General features: G+C 33.6%; 5 protein-coding genes and 1 pseudogene across 12 annotated transcripts; all 6 read right to left on the bottom strand.

Annotated features, from left to right (window-relative positions):
* Nucleotides 1-1,373: 1,373 nt before the first annotated feature.
* Nucleotides 1,374-4,509, bottom strand: LOC105563621 (odorant receptor 4-like). Its single transcript, XM_012015351.1, has 6 exons — nt 4,098-4,509; nt 3,437-3,782; nt 2,635-2,871; nt 2,393-2,506; nt 1,825-1,980; nt 1,374-1,658 (listed from the first exon to the last, which is right to left on the bottom strand). Exons 1-6 carry the CDS (start codon nt 4,352-4,354, stop codon nt 1,608-1,610), a joined length of 1,161 nt encoding a protein of 386 aa, XP_011870741.1. The 5' UTR covers nt 4,355-4,509; the 3' UTR covers nt 1,374-1,607.
* A 477-nt stretch (nt 4,510-4,986) lies between these two features.
* Nucleotides 4,987-8,087, bottom strand: LOC105563620 (odorant receptor Or2-like). 2 transcript variants are annotated; one of them, XM_012015350.1, is made up of 6 exons: nt 7,546-7,668; nt 6,767-6,798; nt 6,067-6,303; nt 5,812-5,925; nt 5,361-5,516; nt 4,987-5,192 (listed from the first exon to the last, which is right to left on the bottom strand). In XM_012015350.1, exons 1-6 carry the CDS (start codon nt 7,583-7,585, stop codon nt 5,142-5,144), a joined length of 630 nt encoding a protein of 209 aa, XP_011870740.1. In that variant the 5' UTR covers nt 7,586-7,668; the 3' UTR covers nt 4,987-5,141. The 2 variants fall into 2 exon arrangements, with proteins under 2 accessions (XP_011870740.1, XP_011870739.1); XM_012015349.1 differs by having other exon boundaries at nt 4,989-5,192; nt 6,767-7,112; nt 7,546-8,087.
* Nucleotides 8,088-8,228: 141 nt separating this feature from the next.
* On the bottom strand, nt 8,229-11,541 carry LOC105563619 (odorant receptor 4-like). 2 transcript variants are annotated; one of them, XM_012015347.1, is made up of 6 exons: nt 11,109-11,541; nt 10,263-10,608; nt 9,719-9,955; nt 9,291-9,404; nt 9,000-9,155; nt 8,229-8,903 (listed from the first exon to the last, which is right to left on the bottom strand). In XM_012015347.1, exons 1-6 carry the CDS (start codon nt 11,363-11,365, stop codon nt 8,814-8,816), a joined length of 1,200 nt encoding a protein of 399 aa, XP_011870737.1. In that variant the 5' UTR covers nt 11,366-11,541; the 3' UTR covers nt 8,229-8,813. The 2 variants fall into 2 exon arrangements, with proteins under 2 accessions (XP_011870737.1, XP_011870738.1); XM_012015348.1 differs by having other exon boundaries at nt 8,229-8,887.
* A 975-nt stretch (nt 11,542-12,516) lies between these two features.
* Nucleotides 12,517-19,298, bottom strand: LOC105563618 (odorant receptor 4-like). 6 transcript variants are annotated; one of them, XM_012015346.1, is made up of 7 exons: nt 15,050-15,821; nt 14,806-14,970; nt 13,982-14,327; nt 13,537-13,764; nt 13,158-13,271; nt 12,886-13,041; nt 12,517-12,795 (listed from the first exon to the last, which is right to left on the bottom strand). In XM_012015346.1, exons 2-7 carry the CDS (start codon nt 14,877-14,879, stop codon nt 12,745-12,747), a joined length of 969 nt encoding a protein of 322 aa, XP_011870736.1. In that variant the 5' UTR covers nt 14,880-14,970; nt 15,050-15,821; the 3' UTR covers nt 12,517-12,744. The 6 variants fall into 6 exon arrangements, with proteins under 6 accessions (XP_011870736.1, XP_011870733.1, XP_011870734.1 ...); XM_012015343.1 differs by having other exon boundaries at nt 14,806-15,137; nt 15,222-15,821; XM_012015344.1 differs by lacking the exons at nt 14,806-14,970; nt 15,050-15,821 and adding an exon at nt 18,788-19,297.
* Nucleotides 19,299-20,006: 708 nt separating this feature from the next.
* Nucleotides 20,007-23,560, bottom strand: LOC105563617 (odorant receptor 4-like). Its single transcript, XM_012015340.1, has 6 exons — nt 22,829-23,560; nt 22,135-22,477; nt 21,119-21,355; nt 20,850-20,963; nt 20,587-20,742; nt 20,007-20,355 (listed from the first exon to the last, which is right to left on the bottom strand). The coding sequence occupies exons 1-6, from the start codon at nt 23,083-23,085 to the stop codon at nt 20,305-20,307; spliced, it is 1,158 nt and encodes a 385-aa protein (XP_011870730.1). The 5' UTR covers nt 23,086-23,560; the 3' UTR covers nt 20,007-20,304.
* Nucleotides 23,561-23,642: 82 nt separating this feature from the next.
* The window catches only part of LOC105563654, a 9,876-nt pseudogene continuing 7,986 nt past the window's right edge, over nt 23,643-25,532 (bottom strand).

The following is a 25,532-nucleotide window of genomic DNA, read 5'->3' as shown; positions in this document are numbered from 1 at the left end:
TATATTCGATTGCTCAGTAAGCTTCGGAAACATTTTGACGTTGAGAGGGCGAAAGAAGATAAAAAATTAAATTACTGCGCGAATCTGTATATCTATCTTTGCGTATAATATTTCTATAAACTCTCGGCTTGAGGAAAGATTTACGATTCGTCTTCCATAAGAAACCGGGATATGGTATAGCGCTTTTACGGAGAACGATATAATTCACTAGCTTTATATCACATTTCACGTAAATTATCTCATATAATATATTTCGAAAAATACGTCATACTACAATGTGTGTTAGTGTAACTAGCGAAGACATATTTACAAACCGCTTCACGACTTTTGGTTAAAAATGATCACTCTAGAAATTTTACCATTATGGCAACGAAAACTTGAGAACAAATTATATTCGACGCAAATTGCATATAAGCGCAATATAAATATTTTCAATATTTTCGAAAAAATGTACAATATATGTATGTTTATATATTTTCAAGTAATTTCAGTTGTGGCGATTACTTTAGCTCTTATTTACGGAGGATATAAGTTGTGTTAATCAATAATGCACAATATTTATTTGGCTAGTTGTATCTAAAGTCTGAAAATAATTAAAACTCCTATTATGTGTATGTCTGTACCTGTGGAATTAATCAAAATTCGTAAGTGATTTATTATTTATGATGACCACATTTTTAAAAAATGCAAAATGATATTAACAAAAGAAGATGGAAAATGGATATTATATTTAGATAATGGCCTAGTTTACATCGTGCACTTGATACGCGTATTAAATAGTAAGAAATAGTAAATAACTAGTGAATTGGTTTAGTCATTGGCTGATCAGTTCATATACACTATTTGATACGCGTATCAAATGCACGATGTAAACTAGGCCAATCTATTTCAACTTTTAGATAACATGTCGAGCTTTTAAAATACATTTAAAGCGGCATAAATTTTCAACTTGTCGTTTAAATTATTCTTTTTAATCCTGAGTATCTCGATTACAATCTGAACTTATGTACCACAGACGAGCATGTTCACATAATAAAAACAATTTTGGTATTGAAATAAATGTACATGACATTGCGTGTCTATGCAAAACTACTGTCGTAGTGAGAAAAGAAACTCATCAAATATTTTTACCGTGTGCAGACCACCCATACATATGTCGTAAGTTCCAACCATTTTAACGAAAAGAACGAAACAGGTGGGGTCATCTTTCTCTCTCTCTCTCTCTCTCTCTTTTTCTATCTCGAGGGCCGATGATGCGGTCGCAAATTGCGCGCTTTAAATATGCAATGATACGCGTGGGCAAATATATGATACATTCGATTGCGAATCGTGCCCCTTGGAAACATTTTGGAGGGCGAAAAAAAGAAATGGAATAAAATTACTTCGTGTCTGTATATCAACCTTTGCGTGTTACATTCTTACATTGCGAATTTTCTGTTATAGTTCCATGTCACATTTCAAGTTACGTAAATTATCTTATTTTCATATAACATTTCGAAAAATACGCACTATTACAATGTGTGTTAGTGTAACTAGTGAAGACATATTTACATGTTTATACACGCTTCACGACTATTGATTAAAAGTTATCGTGGTGAACGTGATGTTCATTGCATCGCCAACAACACTGACAGGTAGGAACCCGAAGCATTCATAATCTATAACAACGTTGTTTGTATTAGAAATTATTTATGCTAATAGCATATTGGTATTTGCATAAATAACAAAAGAGAGTGATTATAAGAGAGAATTTGGTCTAGTAAATATTGCAAGTATAAAAAGACAGTGTTAACGATAAAAATTTTTTTTCTTCTTGAACCTTACACTCGCAAAGGATTGTAAGGTGAGGTCCATCATTTTCCCAGCTGTTAACGTCAATTGCCTCTGGGATCTTAAAATTATAAATAACAAAATACGACTATCTTTAGACTTGAAATTGTACCACGCACAGTTATACGTTGCAAATCCAATCTCTCTGCTCTGTGAAAGCAAAAATTATAAACATGTGTAGTAATAATTTTCTTCACCAGTTATGAAATAACAGACAATTTATAATATTCGACACAATTGGTTATAATTAAAAGAAATTTTCGTTCCAAAAAGTACTAAAAAATGATTAAAAATAATTAAAAATTTACAATATTTAGACACCAACACCCTGTCACGGCTCTTAGTCCTTTGTTCCTTCAAATTTGTGTTTATCACATTTGAGCCATGCGAATTTTATTAAAAATAATAAAGATAGTTGTAATATTATTATAGTATATAGTCATATAGTTTAAAAATAAAGTTTAATATTGCATGTCTTGTTTCATAAAGAGATGCATCAAATTATCTATATTGTCATTAGTAATTTATTTTATCGTTATAGTAATTATCTTCCATCGCTGACCTTATTGTTCAGATACTCTCCAGCGTAGCAAAATATAAATGCCTCCAGATTCGTTATCGTGAAGAATAAAAGACATTTCATAATCTGTTCCGTAGCATCGGCAGTACCAACCGCCTAGGAAATTAAAAAGATATAATAGTATTATACATTTTATTTAACGTTGAAAGAACCAGAACAAATTACACAGATTATTGCGGAATGTAAAAATGCCTCTCTGCAGTGTAATTGACTATTTTACTCACGGTTACGATGAGAAAACCCAGGGAGCAAATTAACATTGTGTTCGATGCAAATAATAGTAACGCAATATACGTGTACAAGCTCTCTATATTTTCTGAAAACTGAATAATTTTTTGATGCTTTAGAATGATCTTGTTTGCTGCGATAATGCTCGATTCTGGTTTATTTTCCATTTCGTTTGAAGTAAGCTCTGCCATCCAACATTGCAGAATATCTATTTGGCCACCTACATGGAATACCTAAAAAAAGAAAAGATTTTTCTTTACTTGTTTTAGCTGTATGTAAAACAAATGAGATCACGAATCGTTTTTATGGAAAAACAAAAACAACATCACTAATTTGTAATCTTTATTTTTAAAAATTAATTGAAAATACCTAACATACTTGACGCGATTTTTTTAGAGTTATAGGTACTTAGATTTTTTGCAAAGTCCGAAACTATGTAACTGTTTTATGTTACATACAATGTCACTCGACGAAAAAAGCAACACAAATTTATAATTGCTATCATTATAGAGGAAAGTCCTCTATTATGGAATAGGTTTTTATAATATGAGATAGCAGGTTTTCAACTCCCAAATTCATTCACAAATCTGTTTTCACAACGATTACACAATGTACCGATGAATTTTTCACTAAACGGGTTTCGCCCCAAGGGCAATAAATTCATGGTAATATTACCCGGTGATGCTTATTAATTAAACAGAAACCGCGCTATGTCATAATAGGATCCTGTTTCATAATTACGGACTTACCTCTACGTATATATTCTTACTTACAACTGCTTCTGGAGCGATAACTAACCATTGACAAAAGTATAGCGTTGTAAACGCCAGCTGCCCAATTACACACAATCATGTGCACAAATTCAGCGATTAACACAAATCTGTACATCCGCTGCGTATTAATACTGAAGGGAAACTCTAATTTGTTGACAAAGGGCAACTCGATGGTTTGATCGGTAACATCGGCATCAGCGATGATGACTCCCAGGCAATACGCAACGATGGTCATCGTATGGAGAACGAGTATAGTGTTAGTAATGCGAGCCGATATTTTCGCCTTGTCTGCCATCACGCGCATGCCGATGTCATTCTTAGCGCAATCATCCCAGTCATCCGTAATTAACACCAACGTCTCCTCGAATTTTCTGTGGACGATTGTTCCTCGATCATGTTGTCGAATCATATGGGACAGCATTGGTGTCACTTTGTCTTTGAACGAAACTGTATCTCACATATTTCAACTCTTTTTGCCTCTCAGAACTAACAATACGTATTAATAAAGAATTAAATGTGCTCAAAAAGAGTTACAAGGGCAGGGGGAACTATTTAGCTTTTTAGCGTCACCGACATTATGAATTTTGTTCCTAATAATTGCTTTATAGTTGAATTATAGCAGTGAAAATTTTCTAACTTGAAAACAATTGTAATTAAACTTTCATTAAAACGTCGACTCTACTTACCGCTGGTTGATCCAGAACGCAACGAGCTTAGTAATTACCTTGGCGTGTGCCAAAAAGCTACTGCAGCAGTCCACGAGGTTAAAAAAATTCTCCGAATTTAAGTGCGTCGAAACATATAGATAGTGAAAGAATTCGATAAACGCTATTGTAACAATCCAGAACAATCTGGTAATTAAGATGACCAATCTGTTTGAGCTGTAGCCGAACCAGGGGAGCAGAAGAAATACTATGCGGCTAATCGTGCTTTTACGAGTCATAGTCCTCTGTTTTCCTTGGCAGTCGGTCGTACCCAAGCGAGTGCATCAGAGAATATCTCGCAAAGTAAGGATTTTTAAGAGGAAGAAATTACAGAACGCGCTATCGCTGTTTCTTCCGTTGACAGAGGTCTTTCTTCCAATGACAACACGATGTATATCATTTACCGCCTGCGTAAAGTCTGATGCGTCGTGGGAGGTTTTCAATGGGTGCATCCCCGGCAAATCGATCAATGGAAATTGCTCATGAAATATTTTTTACCGTTCTGCGTGCAAACCGTCCATACATCTGTCGCATATCCTGACAAATTTTATGGAAAGAAAGAAACAGGTGGTGGGTAGTCTCTCTCTCTCTCTTTCTCGAGGGTTGATGATGCGTTCGCAATATGTTCGCTGTAAATAAGCAATGATACGCACGCACATAGATATGGTATATTCGATTGCTCAGTAAGCTTGGGAAACATTTTGATGTTGAGGGAGCGAGAGAAGATAAAAAATTAAATTACTGCGCGCGCCTGTATATCTGCCTTTGCGAATAATATTTCTATAAACTCTCGGCTTGAGTTGAGATCCACGATTCGTCTTCCATAAGAAACTGGAATATTAAATAGCACTTTTGCAGAGAACGATACAATTCACTAGCTTCGTCTCACGCTTCACGTAAATTATCTCATATAATATATTTGGAAAAAATACGTCATACTACAATGTGTGTTAGTGTAACTAGTGAAGACATGTATACACACGCTTCACGACTATTGATTAAAAGTTATCGAGGTGAGCGTGATGTTTATTGCATCGCCAACAACACTGACAGGTAGGATCCCGAAGCATTCATAATCTATAACAACGTTGCTTATATTAGAAATTAATATTTATGCTAATAGCATATTGGTATTTGCATAAATAACAAAAAGAGTGATCCTAAGAGAGAATTTGGTCTAGTAAATATTGCGAGTACGGAAAAACAGTGTTAACGATAAAAATTTGTTCTCTGCTTGAATCTTACACTTGCAAAGGATTGTAAGGTGAGATCCATCATTTTGCCAGCTGTTAATGTCAATTGCCTCTGGGATCTTAAAATTATAAGTAACAAAACACGACTATCTTTAGATTTAAAATTGTACCACGCACAGTTATACGTTGCAAATCCAATCCCTGTGCTCTATGAAATAAAAAATTATAAACATGAGTAATAATAATTTTCTTCACCAGTTATTAAATAACAGACAAATTATATTATTCGATACAACTGGTGTAATTAAAAGAAATTTTCGTTGCAAAAAATACTAACAAATAAGTAAGAATGATAAAGATATTTGTAATATTATTATAGTATATAGTCATATAGTTTAAAGTTCAATATTGCATGTCTCGTTTCATAAAGAGATACATAAAATTATCTTTATTGTCGTTACTATTTTATTTTATCGTTATAGTAATTATCTTCCATCGCTGACCTTATTGTTTAGATACTCTCCAGCGTAGCAAAATACAAATGCCTCCAGATTCGTTATCGTGAAAAATAAAAGGCATTTTATAATCTTCTCCGTAGCATCGGCAGAACCAACCGCCTAAGAAATTAAAAAGATATAATAGTATTATACATTTTATTTAACGTTGGAAGAACCAGAACAAATTACACAGATTATTACAGAATATTATTACAGAATGTAAAAATGTCTCTCTACAGTGTAATTGACTATTTTACTCACCGTTACGATGAGAAAACCCAGGGAGCAAATCAACATTGTGTTCGATGCAAATAATATTAACGCGATATGCGTGTACAAGCGCTCTATATTTTCTGAAAACTGAATGATTTTTTGATGCTTTAGAATGATTTTGTTTCCTGCAATAATGCTTGATTCTTGTTTATTTTCCATTTCATTTGGAGTAAGCTCTGCCAGCCAACATTGCAGAATATCTATTTGGCCACCTACATGGAATACCTAAAAAAGACATTTTTATTTAGTTGTTTTAGCTGCATGTACCATAAAACAAATTGGATCACGAATGGCTTGTATGGAAAAACGGAAACAACATCACTAATTCGTGAACTGTATTTATAAAAATTAATTTAAAATACCTAACATACTTGTCGCGATTCTTTTTTAGAGTTATAGGTATATAGATTTTTTGCAAAGCCCGAAACTGTGGAACAGTTTTATATTAGATCTGTCACTCGACGAAAAAGACAACACAAATTTACAATTGCTATCATTATAGAGGAAAGTCCTCCATTATGAGATAGGTTTATAATATGAGATAGCAGGTTTTCAACACCTAAATTCATTCGCAAATCTTTTTTCAGAACGATTACACGATTTAACGATGAATTTTCCACTAAACAGATTTCACTCTAAGGGCATAATAAATTTTTTACTTACAACCGCTTCTGGGGTGGTAACTTACCAGTGACAAAAGTACAGCGTTGTAAGCGGCAGCTACCCCATTGCAAAGAATCAAGTGCATAAATTCAGCGATTAACACAAATCTATACATTCGCTGTGTATTAATACTGAAGGGAAACTCTAATTTGTTGACAAAAGGCAACTCGATCGTTTTATCGTTAACATCGGCATCAGCGATGATGACTCCCAGGCAATACGCAAAGATAGCCATTGTATTGAGTACGACCAAAGTGTTAGTAATGCGAGCCGATATTTTTTCCCTGTCTGTCATCACGCGCATGCCTACGTTATTCTTAGCGCAATCATTCCAGTCGTCCGTGATTAACACCAACGTCTCCTCGAATTTTCTGTGGACGACCCAGTGAGAAATGATTCGTCGAGCGGTGTCGAAACGATATCGAATCGACACCGTCAAATTGACGTCGAGTCGACATCATTTCGACATCGATCGACGAATCATTTCTCACTGGGGAGTGATCCTCGATCATGTTGTCGAATTATATGGCACAGCATTGGAGTCACTTCGTCTTTGAACGAAATTTTATCTTGCATATTTCAACTATTTATTGTTTTTCAGAATTAACAATAAGATTACCGAAGAATTAAATGTGCCGAAGAAGAGTTACAAGGGAAGCGGGAACTACGTAGCTTTTTAGCGCGACCAATATTATGAATTTTGTCCTCAATAGTTGTTTTATAGTTGAATTATAGCAATAACACTTTTCTAACTTAAAAAGTAATTGTAAGTAATACTTTAGTCAACACGTTCACTCTACTTACCGCTGGTTGATCCAGAATGCAACGAGCTTCGTGAATACATTGACGTGTGCCAAAAAGCTACTGAAGCAGTCCACCAGGTTGAAAAAATTCTCTGAATTTAAGTGCGTCGAGAAATAGAGATAGTGAAAGAATCCGATAAATGCTATTGTAACAATCCAGAACAATCTGGCGATTAAGATGACCAATCTGTTTGAGCTGACGCCGGACCACGGGAGTATAAGAAACACTATGCGGCTAATCGTGCTTTTACGAGGCATAGTCCTTTATTTCTCTTTGCAGTCGGTCGTATCCGAGCGAGTGCATTAGAAAATATCTCACAAAGTAAAGATTTTTAAAGGAACGAAATGCTCTATCGCTGTTGCTTTCGACGACAGATATGTATTGTATCTTCCAATGATAGCACGATGTATATCATTGAACGCCTGAGTAAAGCCTGTGTGTCGCGGGAGGTGTTCAATGGGTGCATCCCCGGCGAATCGAACACTTGAAATTGCTCATGAAATATTTTTATTGTGCGTGCAGATCTCAGATACACCCGTCGTGTTTCCCTTACAAATTTTGTAGAAAAGAGGGAATAAATAAAATGTTTTTCGCCCGCCTCTAGTACCGACAATGTAGCCACAATGCAACCATGAAGTACGTATATTAAATATGTAATGATACATTTGAAGGGGCATGCGCGTGTGGTTCGTCCCACGGAGAGAATATCCTCGATTTTTTTTCGTCACGGCATCACAGTCTTTCCTGGAAATCGACCAGAAGATGGAATAGTGGCAGTGCCGTTGCGCTGGCGATATTACTATCAATTTTTATCTAGTCTTATAGTATTACATTACGTACGTTGATTCGTGACAACATTATGTAGTGAATATCTCTTTTTGAAATTTCTCTGATTTTGTACAAGTGTTATCTAATTTTTCTGTTATATAAAATATATTCGTATAATATATATATAGGAAATGTCTGTTAGAAACTATGTATAAAATAATATTAGTGCATTTATTGTTTTATATCCAACATACAGATAGAAGAATTCTTTTGCAGAGAATAATAAAACATTTTTACATTTTACCTTAAATTATGCAAGGAAAAATTTCATGATTTATATAATGCTTACGCGAAATCTGGTTACATTATGATGTATTGTAATTTTAGAGAGAACGATTTAGCTTATCATCCTACATATTTAGGGAAAAATACTGTATTACGACACGATTTTCTGGAAATACTGATGTATGTATAACTCATAATAGTTGTTTTTACTGTTGCTAAAAAATTAACGATTCCGTGTTTATCGCATCGCCAATAGGATCGACAGATATGATCCCGAAGCATTCATAATCTAGAAGAATATTATACTTTTACATTGAAGAATTCATAATTTCTGTTTTTAATATTGTAAAGAAATGCTTTTGTTATGCCTTTTTAATGGCGTTCTTATATAAAATTCTTACTTTTGTAAAAGATTGCAAGGATAAATCCGTCATCTTTCCAATTGTAAGTGTCAGTGGCTTTTGTGATATTAAGATGATAAATAATAGGATACGACTGTCTTTTAATTTCATACCGTACCATGCAGAGTTGTACGCCGCAAGACTAATCTCTTTGCTCTACAAAGATGAGAATGTTAGAAAACTTTTTATGTTTTGGTATTCTTCGTAAAGTCTTTCTAATTTGAAATGTTAATTAATATGTTATTATTAATAATTTATATTAGTACTTTATTATAAAGTATTTTGCCTAACCTTATTTTGCAGATGTTCTCCAGAAAAACAAAATATATATGCTTCGAGATTCGTTGCAATATAAAAGAAAAAACATTTCACTATTGACTGTTTCATATCGGGGGTGCCGATTGCCTGCGATATTGTAGAACAACGACGTGTCAAAAATGATTAAATATAAACTTAATATAAGATTAATGTACAATATGCGCACATATTATTGGATATAATATATTTAATTATTATACTGATTATTATTATATATTAACTATTATATTATAAATCAATAACTCTTTAGAATATTACCTGTTAAACGTGAAAGAAGTTGATAAAAACATAATTTAGAAAAGTAAAATAGAGTTGAATATATTGACAAATAAATGACGATTTAATAATGTTATTTGCCATCATATTAGAGAAACAAGTTTATATTTAATAATCTTACTCACTGATACGACGAGGAAAGCTAGCGCGCAGATCATTATCGTGTTTAACACAAACTGCATCAGCGTAATATACGCAAAAAGGGTTTCGACAATGTTCGAAAAGCGTATGATCTTTTTATGCTTCTGAATAATTTTAGTCGTTGCGATGGTGATTGATTCATCTTTATTCTCATCTCCGGAGGGTGCGACATGCGTCAACCAATAACACACAATATCGATTTGGCCAGCTATATGCAAGGTCTGAAAATAAAGATTCCATTACTCGCATGGGTGAGTAATCAGACTCCACAGCTGGTTTATGTTTAAGTAGAGAAGATGCAAAATCATATTATCAAAATGTAAAATACACGATTTCCGTAAATATATGTAAATCGAATAACATAGATAATTTAATTTAATTTTTAAATATATTATGTTTTTTGAAATGCGTACAATGCAATTGCTAAATAAAATTAAATATATTACCGAATAAATAAAATTGAAACCTTATGAAATTATAAATTCAACTGCGTCTTCGATCTGAAATATTTGTACATCCTCAACTTACCAGAATTAATAACAGACAATTTATTGCACCAGCCGACCAGGAGTATATGAACAGAGTAAAACATTCCGCCATTAAAAGCAGTCTATATGTGCGTTGCGTGTTTATGTCGAAGGGGACTTCCATCTTGGTAATGAAAAGTATTTCTGTCGTGTTATTAGTGACATCGATATTGGCCAGCAACGGACCGCTACTGTATCCAAGAACTGATAATGTTTGAAGAATGGCAATCACATATGTAATACGTTCCGACGATTTCGCTTTGCTCGCTGTTATGCGCATGCTGACATCGTTATTGGTACAATCATTCCAATCCTCCCTCATCATGTTCAAGATTTCTATGAATTTTCTGTGGACAGTAGTGTTTGCATTACATTGTTTATCTTAAAGCAGTCTGAATTTTCACCCTGCAAACACGCATCTTTTTGAATTTGTCTCTTCTAAGAGCCAGTTTCACAAACGTTGGTTAACTGTTAACCGAAGGTTAATTAATTCTCTGTCTCTTGTTAAATAATGAGATGGAAAAGAGATAGGGAGTCGACTGAACTCTGATTAACAGTTAACCGACGTTTGTAAAATTGGCCCTTAGGCCCGGTTTCACCAAACTTAACTTTAATCTTACAATTAGTTTAATTCATGTTTGTCTCTTTCTAAAGTAACAGCTGGAAAGAGACAGAAACGAATTAAGCTAAGCAAATTTTCGGGCAAATACCATTAAAAAATTTTATTCCTACAAAACCGCTGCGTTTTGACGAATCACCTTAATGCAATCATTGCGCAATTTTTTGCCTTTTGGATGATGCAATGATTACACAATATTTGGAGCATTTTCCTACCGGGGTTACTTACCGCTGATTAAACCACAATGTGAGGCACTTAAAAAGTACCTTGAAATGTGCGAAGATGATAGACAGGCAGTCTATGAAGTTCCCAAGCGTCCCAGTATACATGTGTATCATAAAGTAACGTAAATTACAGAAAGTAGTAACTATTACTGAAACGACGAGAAACGTTCTAAAAGGCAGAATGCACGATGCGCCTGGCCAAGTACCGCTCAAAGTGAGCATAAATTTTATCGTGCGATTAAGTGGATTTTGACAAACCATAATTTCCTTTTTCTTTTTATTCTCGTCCGTTCATGCAAGCGAATTTGTCAATGTGACAGATAACAGAATAAAAGCTTCGATAAAGCAAAAGAAATATACTCCAGTCAAATATGTATCTGTCTTTCAATGGACAGTTCGGTGAATTATAGTTTATATTTTGCTGGAAACTATACATTACTGAATATCTGCCTGAGGCTGGGAGACAGAGAGAAATCTAAAAGATCATTAAACAAATACAACCTACGGCAACTGATCAATAAAAGATGTTCATTAAATATTTGTATCGTGCCGTATGCACAGGTCGCAAATATATTTGTCGTGTGTATTTTACAAGTTTATTGCAAGACAAGGGAAGAAAAACACGTTCGCTTTTCCCTCCCTTGAATACTGGTAATACAACCGCGGAATTGTCGACTTTAAATATGCAATGATTCGCATGGAGATAGATATGGCTATGTTCATCCGCTGTCAGTCCGCGGCTCTTAGGAGGGTTCTGAAATCTAGAGTCTAGAAAATTAGAAGGAAAGAAAACGCGCGCAAAACTCCACGTTATGTTGTTTGTAATAATTACAAATATTTGTCACAACTTGTGTTATTGTAGCAGTAGTCATGTGTTTCGGCAATGTAACAAGAATTTTATAGAAATTTTTGTGCGACAGTGAAACAATTTACCGCAATGCAAATAAATTACATGCGTGAAAAGGGAGGGTAAATAGAATTACATGTTTGGCGCGTATTACAGATTATTGTGTACAAATTAATTAAATAAATAAATACAAAGTATGTTATGTCAGTCACAAAAATTTATCATAAATGCAAGTACCTATAAAAAATATTACCTTTAAAATGTCCGAATAAAATGTCTATAGATAAATCTAACAATTATACCAAAATTTATTAAAAATTTTTTTTCTAGTACGTGTACGATATTTTCGACATTTCTGTTGCTTGGGAAAGTAAGAAAGAAGGGTCATTCTTCCCTCTCTTGGGCGTTAGTAACATAACCACATGTTGTCTGCTTTAAATATGTAATGATTCGTGTAGACGTAAATATAATGATAATGTGCGATGGTCACCTGTGTTTACGACCCCTCAGAAAAATTCTACAATCTAAAAGAAGGGAAGAAAGTGTGCCACGTTACAGAAATTTACATTATTTTATTTATAGTAACCAGAATTTAAGCAAATTAATTCTTGCATAGCGACAAGTGTTTACAATATTTCTCATCTGTAAATGTACCGATTATTTAAACGAAAAGAATTAAACATTTTATGATTATATTTAGAAAAATATATTATATTAAACCGTGTGTTTCTGTAACCAGTGATTTACAGATAACTTCAAATTGTCTAAAATTATTTAAAAATTGTCGAACTGCTTATTGCATTGCCAACAGCACTGACAAATACGATCCCGAAGTATTCATAATCTAAAACAATATTGGCTCTTTTACATTTTAAAAATATTTTTAATTATATAGTAAGTAAATGAATATGTTTCATGTTTATGTAAATCTTACGCTTGTAAAAGATTGTAAGGAAAGATCCATCAGTTTTCCTACAGTGAGTGACAATTGTTTCTGCGATCTTACTATGATAAATAACAGAAGACGACTTTCTGCCGATTTTAAATCGTACCACTCACAGTTATACGCGGCGACACCAATTTCTCTGCTCTATGAAAAGGCAAATGAAACAATTTCTAATATAGTTTACAATTTTTTTTACGACATACAAGAAACCTGCCAGCACTATTTTATCATCATTATAAATATTGTCTTGCCTAACTAACCTTATTGTTCAAATATTCTCCAGCGTAGCAAAAGATAAATGCTTCGAGATTTGTTATAGTATAAAATAATAATGATTGCAGGAGTTGTTCCACTGCATTGGGACTACCAATTGCCTGCAATATCGTGCAAGAATATTGTGCGAAAAGTTATTAAATATAAATCTATATGTAACTTTTTTTATATGATGTGTCATAGAGAGTAAATTCATAAATGAGAAAATTTGTAAAAACTTACAGATAGATGTAATGTACCATAGAGGATATTAAAAAATAAATTTATATCTAATATCATATTGTTAGGAAATACTTGAAGAATTACAATTCTGAGAAGAATTACAATTCTCACAGAATTACATAATTCTGTATTGACGATACTCACTGTTACAATAACGAAACCCAGCGAACAAATCATTATCGTGTTTGACACGAACTGCAGCAATGCAATATATGTATAAAGACTTTCAATATGCCTCGAAAACTTGATAATTTTTTGGTGCTTTTGAATAATTTTGCTCGTAGTCGCAGCGATTGATTTGCCCTCGTTTTTACAAGACAGCTGCGCCAGCCAGTGACTCATAATTTCGATTTGGCCGGCCGTATGTAAGATCTGAAAATAAAGATATCATTACGGTGAAATTAATTCACAAATGAGATTAATATTTAAACAATGAATCAGATAAACGCACGCACACACATAACGTACCAAATGTTATATAATTAAAATTTTTCATATATTTAATATCAAACTTTACATTTTTTGACATTTGAGAATGCATACTATTTTTAATTAGAGCCTCGCGAGTAAATGGAGAATCAAATCTTACCAATGTCAATAGTAAGGAGTTTGTTATACCAGCCACCCACCCACAAGGGACCATAAACAAAAATTCTGCTATTAAAATGATTCTGTATGTTGATTGTGTCTTTACGTCGAAAGGAATTTGTATCTTGTTGACCCAAAGCGGTTCTTTCGTGGTATCCGTAATATCGGCATCGGCCAGGATGATACCGAGGCAATATGCAACGATTGTCATTGTGTGAAGAATGACGACCGCATTTGTAATACGATCCGACATTTTTGCTTTGCGTTCCGTCTCACGCATGCTGATGTCGTTGTTAGCGCAATCATTCCAATCTTCCGCTATCAATGCCACGATTTTGGCGAATTTTCTGTGGATGAGTGTTTTCATTGATTGCTATTAATTGTAAGATAATCTTAATTGTCATTTTGTTGATTTCTTTAAAGATTTGTTATCTCTAGACACTAGAAAGTAATTATTCATATTTTTATTTATCAACTAGCTTTGTTCATATATTGTTAATTTAGTAAAATATATTGACGACAGACGAATTAATAATAATGCATTTTTGCAGCTGTATTTTTAAGTGAGAACGCTTTATAATATTTTCTCACCTGAAACCGGCCAAATCGCTACACGATGTACGTTTTATCAAAAAAGAAAGTATTGTGGCTATATAATATATTCTATTTTTGAGAAGAAAACTATTGAATAAAGAAATCTTCTGAAAAATTGGTTTTTGGAGTTACAGTATTTTACAGTTGGGATTTTGATACGAATGCATATTAATTGCAATATTTTTGCCGAGTGTTTTCCAAGGTTAAGATAAATATATACATATTACTTACTGTTGATTGAACCAAAACACTGTAAACTTGATAAGTATTTTGGAATATGCAAGAAAGGTGGACAGACAATCCATCAAATCCAAAACTTCGGCAGTATAGAAATGTGTCACAAAGTAACGGTAGTGGCAGAATATAACAACTGTCAAAGAAACGATCCAAAATATTCTGCAGAGCAAAGCATAAGATGTGCCTGGCCAAATACCACATAAAGCGAGCATAAACTTCAACGTGCGGTTAAACGTACTTTTACGAGTCATAGTTTCTTATTTCTCTTTATGCTCTGCTGTACACAAAAGCGAATCCATTAAGATGTGTATAATAGAACGAAAATCCTCGGATATATAAAAGAAATGTATTCTGATCAACCGCGTGCGTACGTTTTGATGATAGTTCTACATATATTATTGAATGCCTACATGGAGAAAATTGAAGTATTCTAAGAAATTAGTGAGTTCAGCCTTCGGCAATTGATCGCAATTGAAGTTGCTCATAAAATATTTTTATCCAGCCGAGTGCATAGACCGCGAATACATTTCGTCGTGGTTTTCCATAAAAATGTAAGAAATGGAAAGATCGCTGAAGTCTTTTTCCCCTCTCCGTTGTGAGCCGGTACTACGATCGCCATCGAATTGTCCACTTTAAATATGCAACGATACGTGTGGACGTAGATGTATGTACGTAGACGACATATGCGGCGGTATACATATGTCCGATAGTCAGTCGTGACTACGGTGCTTCAAGAAAGTTTTAATCTCTAGAGGCTAAAGAACCGAGCAACTATGTGCAATACTACAAAACTTTACATTGCTTCGTTTGTAATAGCTAACAGTGGATTCTTGGTGACAAATGTGGTGCAGAGAAACGTGCGCTTCTTAGTAAACAGATGAACGAAACGAACTGAGTTCAAATCCACGAACACAGCTGATTTTTTTCGGAATCTCCCGAAGTGGCAACCACCGACAGTATCTTGCGACGCATATCCCTTTAAGGGTATAGCCCACCAGAGGGGTGGTTTCCTTCGGCAAGGTTAGCAGCCTACTGAAGATGAAATAAAACCAAATGCTCAAAGTACCAGAACGAGATAAAACAGGCTTTAAGCCTAATATATGAGGAAGAAGAAGAAAAAAAACAACAGTGGATTTGTGTTGTCGAAATATTGATACTAACAAAACATAACTAGGATTAGCAAATGGATTTGTGTGAAAATGCACGTGAAATAGTATATTACATATAAATCAGAAGTTACGTACGTCAATATTTAAGCAGATTAAATATTACATTGTTGTTAACATCGATTTAAAACTTTCTATAATATATTATATTTTCTATAATATAAATGCAAAATAATTTTAACGATAATTTTTTAAGAACTACTATATATGTATACCTGGTTATTTAATTAGTTTGTCTAACTCTCAGTAATTTTACTAAAAAATACGCAAACGTGTATAAAACATGACATGAAAAATATAAAAGAAGTATAATATATCAGGTTACTACACTCCTCGTCAATTTGATTTTAATTATTAACAGTATTGATGACGTAGTATTTTACACTCACACACACACAATTATATTATATATATATGTAGTTTTATTATTTCTGGGAAATAAGGATCTATTAAGGTACTGATAACAAGAAGAATGACTTATCTTTTTATGTTTATCCGTAAATTAGTATTGTTTTAGAAAATTTAAATTAGTACTATCTCAGGCTATTTTTTACTATCCTATTTTCATATTATGAAAATATATATTGTACTATGCACATTTCTATCCCTGAAGATATATTACACGATATATGCTTCAGGACTATTGTGTAAAAATCTTCAACAATGCTATGCATTTCTATTTATTGCAAACATACTATTTATTGCATAGCCAGCAATACTGACAAATATGATCCCGAAGCATTCATAATCTAAAACAACATTGACTCTTTTACATTTAAAAAATATTTTTAATTTAATAATAAGTAAATGTATATGTTTCTTCTGATTTTCATTTTTCTCTTCGCTTTTAAAGAGATGTTCATGAGTAAATCTTACGCTTGTAAAAGATTGTAAGGAAAGATCCGTTACTTTTCCTGCTGTGAGTGACAGCTGTTTCTGCGATCTTACTATGATAAATAATAGAAGACGACTTTCTGCAGATTTTAAATCGTACCACTCACAGTTATATGCTGCGACACCAATTTCGCTGCTCTATGAAAAGGCAAATGAAACAATTTCTAATATAGTTTACAATTTTTTTACAATATAAAAGAAACAGTTGTCTGCCAGCACTACTTTATCATCATTATAAATATTGTCTTGCCTAACTAACTTTATTGTTTAAATATTCTCCAGCGTAGCAAAATATAAATGCTTCGAGATTTGTTATAGTATAAAATAAAAATGATTTCATGAGTTGTTCCACTGCATTGGGACTACCAATTGCCTGCAATATCGTGCAAGAATATTGTGCGAAAAGTTATTAAATATAAATCTATATATAACTTTTTTTTATATGATGTGTCATAGAGAGCAAATTCATAAATGAGAAAATTTGTAAAAAATTACAGATAGATGTAATGTACCATAGAGAATATTAAAAAATAAATTTATATCTAATATCATATTGTTAGGAAATACTTGAAGAATTACAGTTCTGAGAAGAATTACAATTCTCACAGAAGTACATAGTTTTGTATTGAACGGTACTCACTGTTACAATAACGAAACCCAGCGAACAAATCATTATCGTGTTTGACACGAACTGCAGCAATGCAATATATGTATAAAGACTTTCAATATGCCTCGAAAACTTGATAATTTTTTGGTGCTTTTGAATAATTTTGCTCGTAGTCGCAGCGATTGATTTGCCCTCGTTTTTACAAGACAGCTGCGCCAGCGAGTGACTTATAATTTCGATTTGGCCGGCCGTATGTAAGACCTGAAAATAAAGATATCATTACGGTGAAATTAATTCACGAATGAGATTAATATTTAAACAATAAATCAGATAAACGCACGCACACACATAACGTGCCAAATGTTATATAATTAAAATTTTTCATATATTTAATATCAAACTTTACATTTTTTGACATTTGAGAATGCATACTATTTTTAATTAGAGCCTCGCGAGTAAATGGAGAATCAAATCTTACCAATGTCAATAGTAAGGAGTTTGTTATACCAGCCACCAACCCACAAGGAACCAGAAACAAAAATTCTGCGATTAAAATGATTCTGTATGTTGATTGTGTGTTTACGTCGAAAGGGATTTCTATTCTGTCGATCCAAGGCAGTTCTTTCGTAGTATCCGTGACATCGGCATCGGCCAGGATGATACCGAGGCAATATGCAACGATTGAGATTGCGTGAAGGGTGATGATCGCATCCGTAATACGATCCGACATTTTCGCTTTACGTTCCGTCTCACGCATGCTGATGTCGTTGTTAGCGCAATTATTCCAATCTTCCGCCATCAATGCCATGATTTTGATGAATTTTCTGTGGATGAGTGTTTTCATAGATTGCTATTAATTGTAAGATAATCTTAATTGTCATCGTGTTGATTTGTTTAAAGATTTGTTATCGTTAGACACTACAAAGTAATTATTCATATTTTTATCTATCAACTAGCTTTGATCATATGCTGCTAATTTAATAAAATATATTGATGCTAGAAGAGAGAAAAATAATGCATTTTTGCAACTGTATTTTTAAGAGAGAACGCTTTATAATATTTTCTCACCTGAAACAACCCAAATCGCTATATGATGCACATTGTATAAAAAAAGAAAGTATTGTGGCTACATAATGTATTACTCACAATTCTATTTTTGAGAGGAAAACTATTGTATAAAGAAATCTTCTGAAAAATTGGTTTTGGAGTTACAGTATCTTTCGTTGGAGTTTTGATACGAGTGCATATTAATGTAATATTTTTTCCGCGTGTTTCCACAGGTTAAGATAAATGTATACATATTACTTACTGTTGATTGAACCAAAACACTGTGAACTTGATAATTAGTTTGGAATATGCGAGAAAGCTGGACAGACAAGACATCAAATCCAAAACTTCGGCAGTGTATAAATGTGTCACAAAGTAACGGTAGTGGCAGAATGTGACAACTGTCAAAGAAACCATCCAAAATATTCTGCAGAGCAGAACATACGATGTGCCTGGCCATATACCACATAAAGCAAGCATAAACTTCAATGTGCGGTTAAACGTACTTTTACGAACCATAATGTCTTATTTCTCTTTATGTTCTGCTGTACACAAAAGCGAATCCATTAGGGTATGTATAATAGAACGAAAATCGTCGGATAGATGAAAGAAATGTATTCTGATCAAACGCGTGCGTAAGTACGTTACGATGATAGCTCTACGAGTATTATAGAATGCCTGCATAAAGAAAATTGAAGTATTCTAAGAAATTAGTGAGTTCAGCCTTCGGCAATTGATCGCAATTGATGTTGCTCATAAAATATTTTTATCCAGCCGATTGCATAGACCGCGAATACATTTTGTTGTAGTTTTTCATGAATTTAATGTAAGAAACGGAAAGATCGCTGAAGTCTTTTTTCCCCTCTCCGTTGTGCGCTGGTACTACGATCGTCATCGAATTGTCCACTTTAAATATGCAACGATGCGTGCGGACGTGTATATGGCGGTATATGTTCGATGGTCAGTCGTGACTACTGTATTTCAAGAAAGTTTTAATCTCTAGAGGCTGAAGAACCGAGCAACTATGTGCAACACTACAAAACTTTACATTGCTTCGTTTGTAATAGCTAACGGTGGATTTGTGTTGTCGAAATATTGATACTGATGAAACATAACTAGGATTAGCAAATGTATGGATTTGTGTGAGAATGTACGTGAAATAGTATATTACATATAAATCAGAAGTTACGTACGTCAATATTTAAGCAGATTAAATATTACATTGTTGTTAACATCATGTTAAAACTTTCTATTTTATATTTTCTATAATTTATATGCAAAACAATTTTAATGATATTTTTTGAAGAACTACTATATATGTCTGGTTATTTAATTATTTTGTCTAACTCTCAATAATTTTACTAAAAAAGAGGCAAACGTGTCTAAAACATGACATGAAAAATATAAAAGAGGTATATCAGGTTGCTACACTTCTCGTCAGTTTGATTTTAATTATTAACAGTATTGATGACGTAGTATTTTACACACACACACACACACACACAAAATTATATTATATATATAATTTTACTATTCCTTGGAAATAAGGATCTATTAAGGTATTGATAACAAGAAGAATGACTTATCTTTTTATGTTTATCCGTAAATTAGTATTGTTTTAGGATATCTAAATTATTACTATTTTAGGCTATATTTTACTATGCTATTTTCATATTATGAAAATATAAATTGTACTATGCACATTTCTATCACTGAAGATATATTACACGATATATGCTTGAGGACTATCGTATAAAAATCTTCAAATATACTATGCGTTTATTGCATAGCCAGCAATACCGACAAATATGATCCCGAGGCTTTCATGATCTATAATAAAGTATGAACTTTTTGTATTAGAGATTAATATTTTAAGAGATAATAATTTTGTCATAAAAAATGCACATTCCGTATGCTGCGACGAGAAATTTACTAACGTGACGGAATAAAAGAATTTACGTAGACCAAAATGGCAAACTTTATGTGGAAAGTATCTTGATACAAATATTATGTATACAGTTATTGTCCAAAATTATTTTGTGTGTTGCGTGTGAATCTTACACTTGTAAAAGATTCTAAGGAGAGATCCATTATTTTTCCAACTGTAAGTGTCAATTGCTTCTGCGCTCTTAATATCACGAAAATCAAATTACGACTATTTTTAGGTTTCATTTCGTACCAGGCGGAATTATACGCCGCATTTCCGATAGCTTTACTCTAGAAAAGTGAAAATAATTGTGAGATCATGACGTACAATATTCTCTAACGCGATAGATTCAAATAACTGTTATTGATGGTCATAATTTTCTCGTCTCATGTCTAACCTTGTTTTTCAAATATTCTCCTGCGTAACAAAATATAAACGCTTCGAGATTCGTTACAGTGTAAAATAAAAGAGACCGCACTATGTGCTCCGTCGCATCGGGACTGCCAATTGCCTGCAATATCAAAGCAGCAGTTATGTAAATTTATGTGTAAAATAAATTTTGTGTAGATCAAATGCATAAAGTTGCAGAGAATTTTGTAACAAAAATACGATTAATGTGCTATAATGTAATATTCATTATGCGTAATACTTAATGTTTTCACTCGCCGTTACGATTAGAAACCCCAAGGAGCAAATGAGCACAGTGTTCGTGGTGAATTGCACTAACGCGATATATGTATATAAATCCTCAATGTATTCTGAAAAGTTAATGATTCTTTGATGCTTGCGAATGATTTTATTTGTCGTAACGGCGACAGATTCGGATCTCTCTCCATTTCCCCTCGGTACGAGCTCGTTTAACCAGCAGCGTAGGATATCCATTTGACCACCTACGTGTAAAGTCTGAAAACGAGAATCGGAATAAACGTCGTGTCTATCAAATTGATTGAAACGATACATGTTTAAGCGGTGCGAAAAAGATATTGTTTTGGCAGGATACTAATTGCCCATTACTTTTGCAATTATCAATTGCACTGAAAAGAAATGTTTCACTATCGTAGCTAATCATAGTTTGCTAAAAATATTGTGTTGCCATACACGCAGTAAAAAATCGTGTGTTGAAATGTTAAAATTTTCTTGTGTTACCAAGACTTGATTATTATTTCAACGTAAAATTAACATAAAACGGATATGCTATTATTTTCGTAACATTCGTATGTGTTATATTTATGTTAACATAATAACTTAACACTTTATGTACGTGATTTGAAAATTGATTATCATTTTGAGTTCTTTTAACACAACTATTTCACGGAATCAACCAAAACGTGTAATATCGATATTTCTTAAAAATTATTTCAACTATTCTAATTTGTAACATTCGTATACAGTTTACTTATCCCGTTTGTTTTTATTACATCACACTTATGGTGAAAAGAATATAAATACAATGTGAAGTATAGTGTTAATTAATTAACATTTATCACTTGTCAAAAAGTGACGCGCGCGACGAATGTTGTCATAACTTAAAATTTAGAGTGGACCTTTTCGGACATGTGAAAAATGTTAACATTAACATTTTATTTTTTACCGTGTAACTATAAATTGTCACAGCTGAATATTAGTCCATATTTTACAACTATTTATGACAAGTGCACATTTCGCACGCGTTTGCGACTTACCAAAGTTAAGAGCAAGGCGTTCAGTAAACCCGTCCCACAGCCGGACATGATAAGATGCACGAATTGCATGCTCAATAGCATTTTATACATGCGTTTTGTATTTATGTCGACAGGAAGCTCCACCTTTAAGAGAAGAGGTAATTCGGACTGACTGGTGACGTCGACGTCGGCCAAGAGAATGCCGATACTGTACGCAACGATGGTCAACGTGTGAAGAGTGAACATCGCGTTAGTGATACGGTCTGCTAATTTAGCTTTGTACGCCGTTTCGCGCATGTTAACGTCGTTGCCAGCACAATCGTTCCAATCTTCTGCCATCATCGTCAAGATCTCGATGAATTTTCTGGGAATTGTGAATCATGAATTACTATTCCACCGGCTGTGGAAGAAGTTGTGACACATTTTCAAGCTTATGTATTTAGAGAAGTATATTGCAAGACATGTTTCATATAGTTGTATTAACACATGTTTATCTCTAAGCAATATTTTAACTTTATTATTTCTTTAGGAAGAACTAAACTAGGACGTTTGTAATAAATTAGGGAAAAGCAAATATTCGTGAATGGTTAAATATTTTATTTATCTCTGTATATATTGATTATAAATGTAAATATTACAAGAGACTTTAGTAGAAAGTAATGGAATAATCTCTGAGTAATACATAAGCGCAAATGATTTACGTAGCATTACTTACCGTTCGTTCAGCCAAAATATAATCAACTTAATCGTAAATTTGACTTGCGTTAGGAAACTGCTGAAACAGTCCATCAAGTCAAAAAGATCGTTAGAGTGAAAATGCATTAAAAGATAACGGTAGTGACAAATTTCATCTGTTGCTAACGCGATAATCCAATACGCTCTGCAGATTATAATACACGATGTGCCCGGCCATATACCGCACAGAGTGAGCATTAATTTTAACGTGCGATTAATTGTGCTTTTACGCGTCATAATCCCTTATTTCTCTTCGTTTTCGTTTTTTTCACGCGGGGGAGAGCATGAATTTCTACGCAACGGGACACACGCTCTTTCAGAAAAGTAACGAAACAGTGTTTTTTTTCTCTCCCTCAAACTTTCTCTCCTTGTCAACGTATATGCCAATGAGGCCTCGATGTGTATTCTAGAATAACTGCATAAAGACTGAGAAGTCCTATGAAGTCATGAAATGGGCGCTCCCTACCATAATCGGCCAATGGGAATATCTCATTAAATATTTTTCTCGTGCCGCACGCAGCCCTCGCGCGCGTACGCTTACCGTAGCTTCTCCCAACATCGATACAAGAAGAGGGAGACCACGTAGGGTCATCTCTCCTTCCCTTGGGCGCCGGTGATGTAATCGCGTATTTAAATATGCAATGATTCGCGTGGACGCGAACGCGGCGACGCGTACGCGTCCGACGGTCAGTCGTATTTCAGCCGGAAAAGTTTTCAAGTTCATGCGCCGGAGCAGCGGAGAAGCAGCGGATAAGCCGCAGTGTTGCAAAAGTAAATGGGTTTCAAAAGTATACGACTTTTCTCGCAAGCGACGCAGTCGCGGCGGCGTATCTGCGGTGCGACGGTGACATTTATAAGATATCGACAAGTGCGTAGAATGCACAGGTGAAAACCAGGTGTGTACAGTGTGTTTATATGCGCGGGAATATATTTGAAAGATTGAGAAGCTGTGTCCCAAACAGAAGCCGTATAAGAATACATACAATTCTTCCCACACTTGAAAAGAATATCACGATCTCTGTGTTACAATTTTCTATATGCACTTAGTAACTGTGTATATTACGTTGGTCTAAAATAGTATACATTTAAAAAAATATTTACTATGTATACATATATTTATATATGTGTATATATATGTACTGTGTCCTAATTTAGAAAATCAACTTTAATACAACCACTTTGTTCGTTACTTCATGACTGCCACTTCGAAATTACAAGATGGATATTATTCATTTCATTGCCAGTAGTACCGACAAATACGACCCCGAAGCTTTCATGATCTATAATAATGTGGCTCTTATTAATGATATAGAAAACCATATGTACACAGAGAGAAAAAAATAGTCATTTTTGGACCCAACCATATTTTTATAATTCCTCCAACGTAATTTATGGTTGACCTAACAATATTATAGTTCTCATAAACACAATATTGGTCCATGCAATTATAAAAATATGGTTGGGTCCAAAAATGACTATTTTTTTCTCTCAGTGTACACTACGTATTATGATATACTATGAGTTTATGTAAAAAATTGCATACGACAGAAAACACTGTATAGATGATGTCCATTATAGCGTATGATTTGTTATGACAGATAAACGATATAGATAACTACGTCATTATACATAATTAATTTCAATTAAAATACACGTAAACATATCAATCGAAAATGTTTTTCTATAATATAATTATTACGAATCTTACATTTGTGAAGCACTCTAAGGAGAGAACAGCCATCTTGCCTGCTGTAAGTGTCAATTGCCTCTGCGATCGTAAAATTATAAATAATAAAATACGACTCTCCTTAGTTTTCATATTGTACCAAGCAGAATTGTATGCGGCGCTTCCGATTGCCTTGCTCTACGAGGGTGAAAATAATAAAACTGAAAATTCTATAGTATCGTTCTTTGTAGTAATAATTTTATAATAATTTGGTTTTTATATCAATTCCACGAACGTAAGATTATTTATATGTTTATTTTATTGCCATCAATATCTTTCGTTACTAACTTTATTGCTCAGATACTCTCCAGCGAAGCAAAATATAAACGCTTCGAGATTCGTTATGAAGCAAAATAAAAGAGATCTTACTATTTTTTCAGTGGCGCCGGGGCTGCCGATTGCCTGCATTTGTTGATACAAAATGAAAAGAAATATGTGCACGCACAGGAGGTTATAAATAGTTTACAGCGGCATAATGAATTAATAAGATAGATACATAATAGAGATCAATGTACGAGAAATTCACTAATGTAATTAATTCTAAAATGGAATACACATTTTTCTATTTGAATTTTCACTAGGTTTACTCACGGTTACAATGAGAAACACTAATGAGCAAATCATCATCGTATTCGACGTGAATTGCAACAAAGCGATGTGCGAATAGAGATTTTCAATCTTCTCCGAAAGATTAATAATTTTTTGATGTTTCTGAATAATTTTCATCATGACAGTAACGAATGAGTCGTGCGTCTTTTCGGTGGTTTTAGACCCAACTTCCGTCAACCAGCAAAGTATAACGTTTATTTGACTGCCCACGTGTAGAGTCTAGAAATTAATATTTTGTCATTTGCGTTATCGGGATTCCAGTGACTTAGTTTACTTAAAAAAATAAGAATATTATAAGAAATGAATGTAATAAATTGCCCGAGAGCAAAGTACGAGGGTGAGTAAAAAA

Source organism: Vollenhovia emeryi, unplaced genomic scaffold (genome assembly GCF_000949405.1).
Source record: "Vollenhovia emeryi isolate VEMERY1.0 unplaced genomic scaffold, V.emery_V1.0 DF939173.1, whole genome shotgun sequence".
Taxonomy (NCBI): Eukaryota; Metazoa; Arthropoda; class Insecta; order Hymenoptera; family Formicidae; genus Vollenhovia; species Vollenhovia emeryi.
Note: the sequence above shows the minus strand (reverse complement) of the source record. Positions and strands in the feature narration are given on the sequence as shown.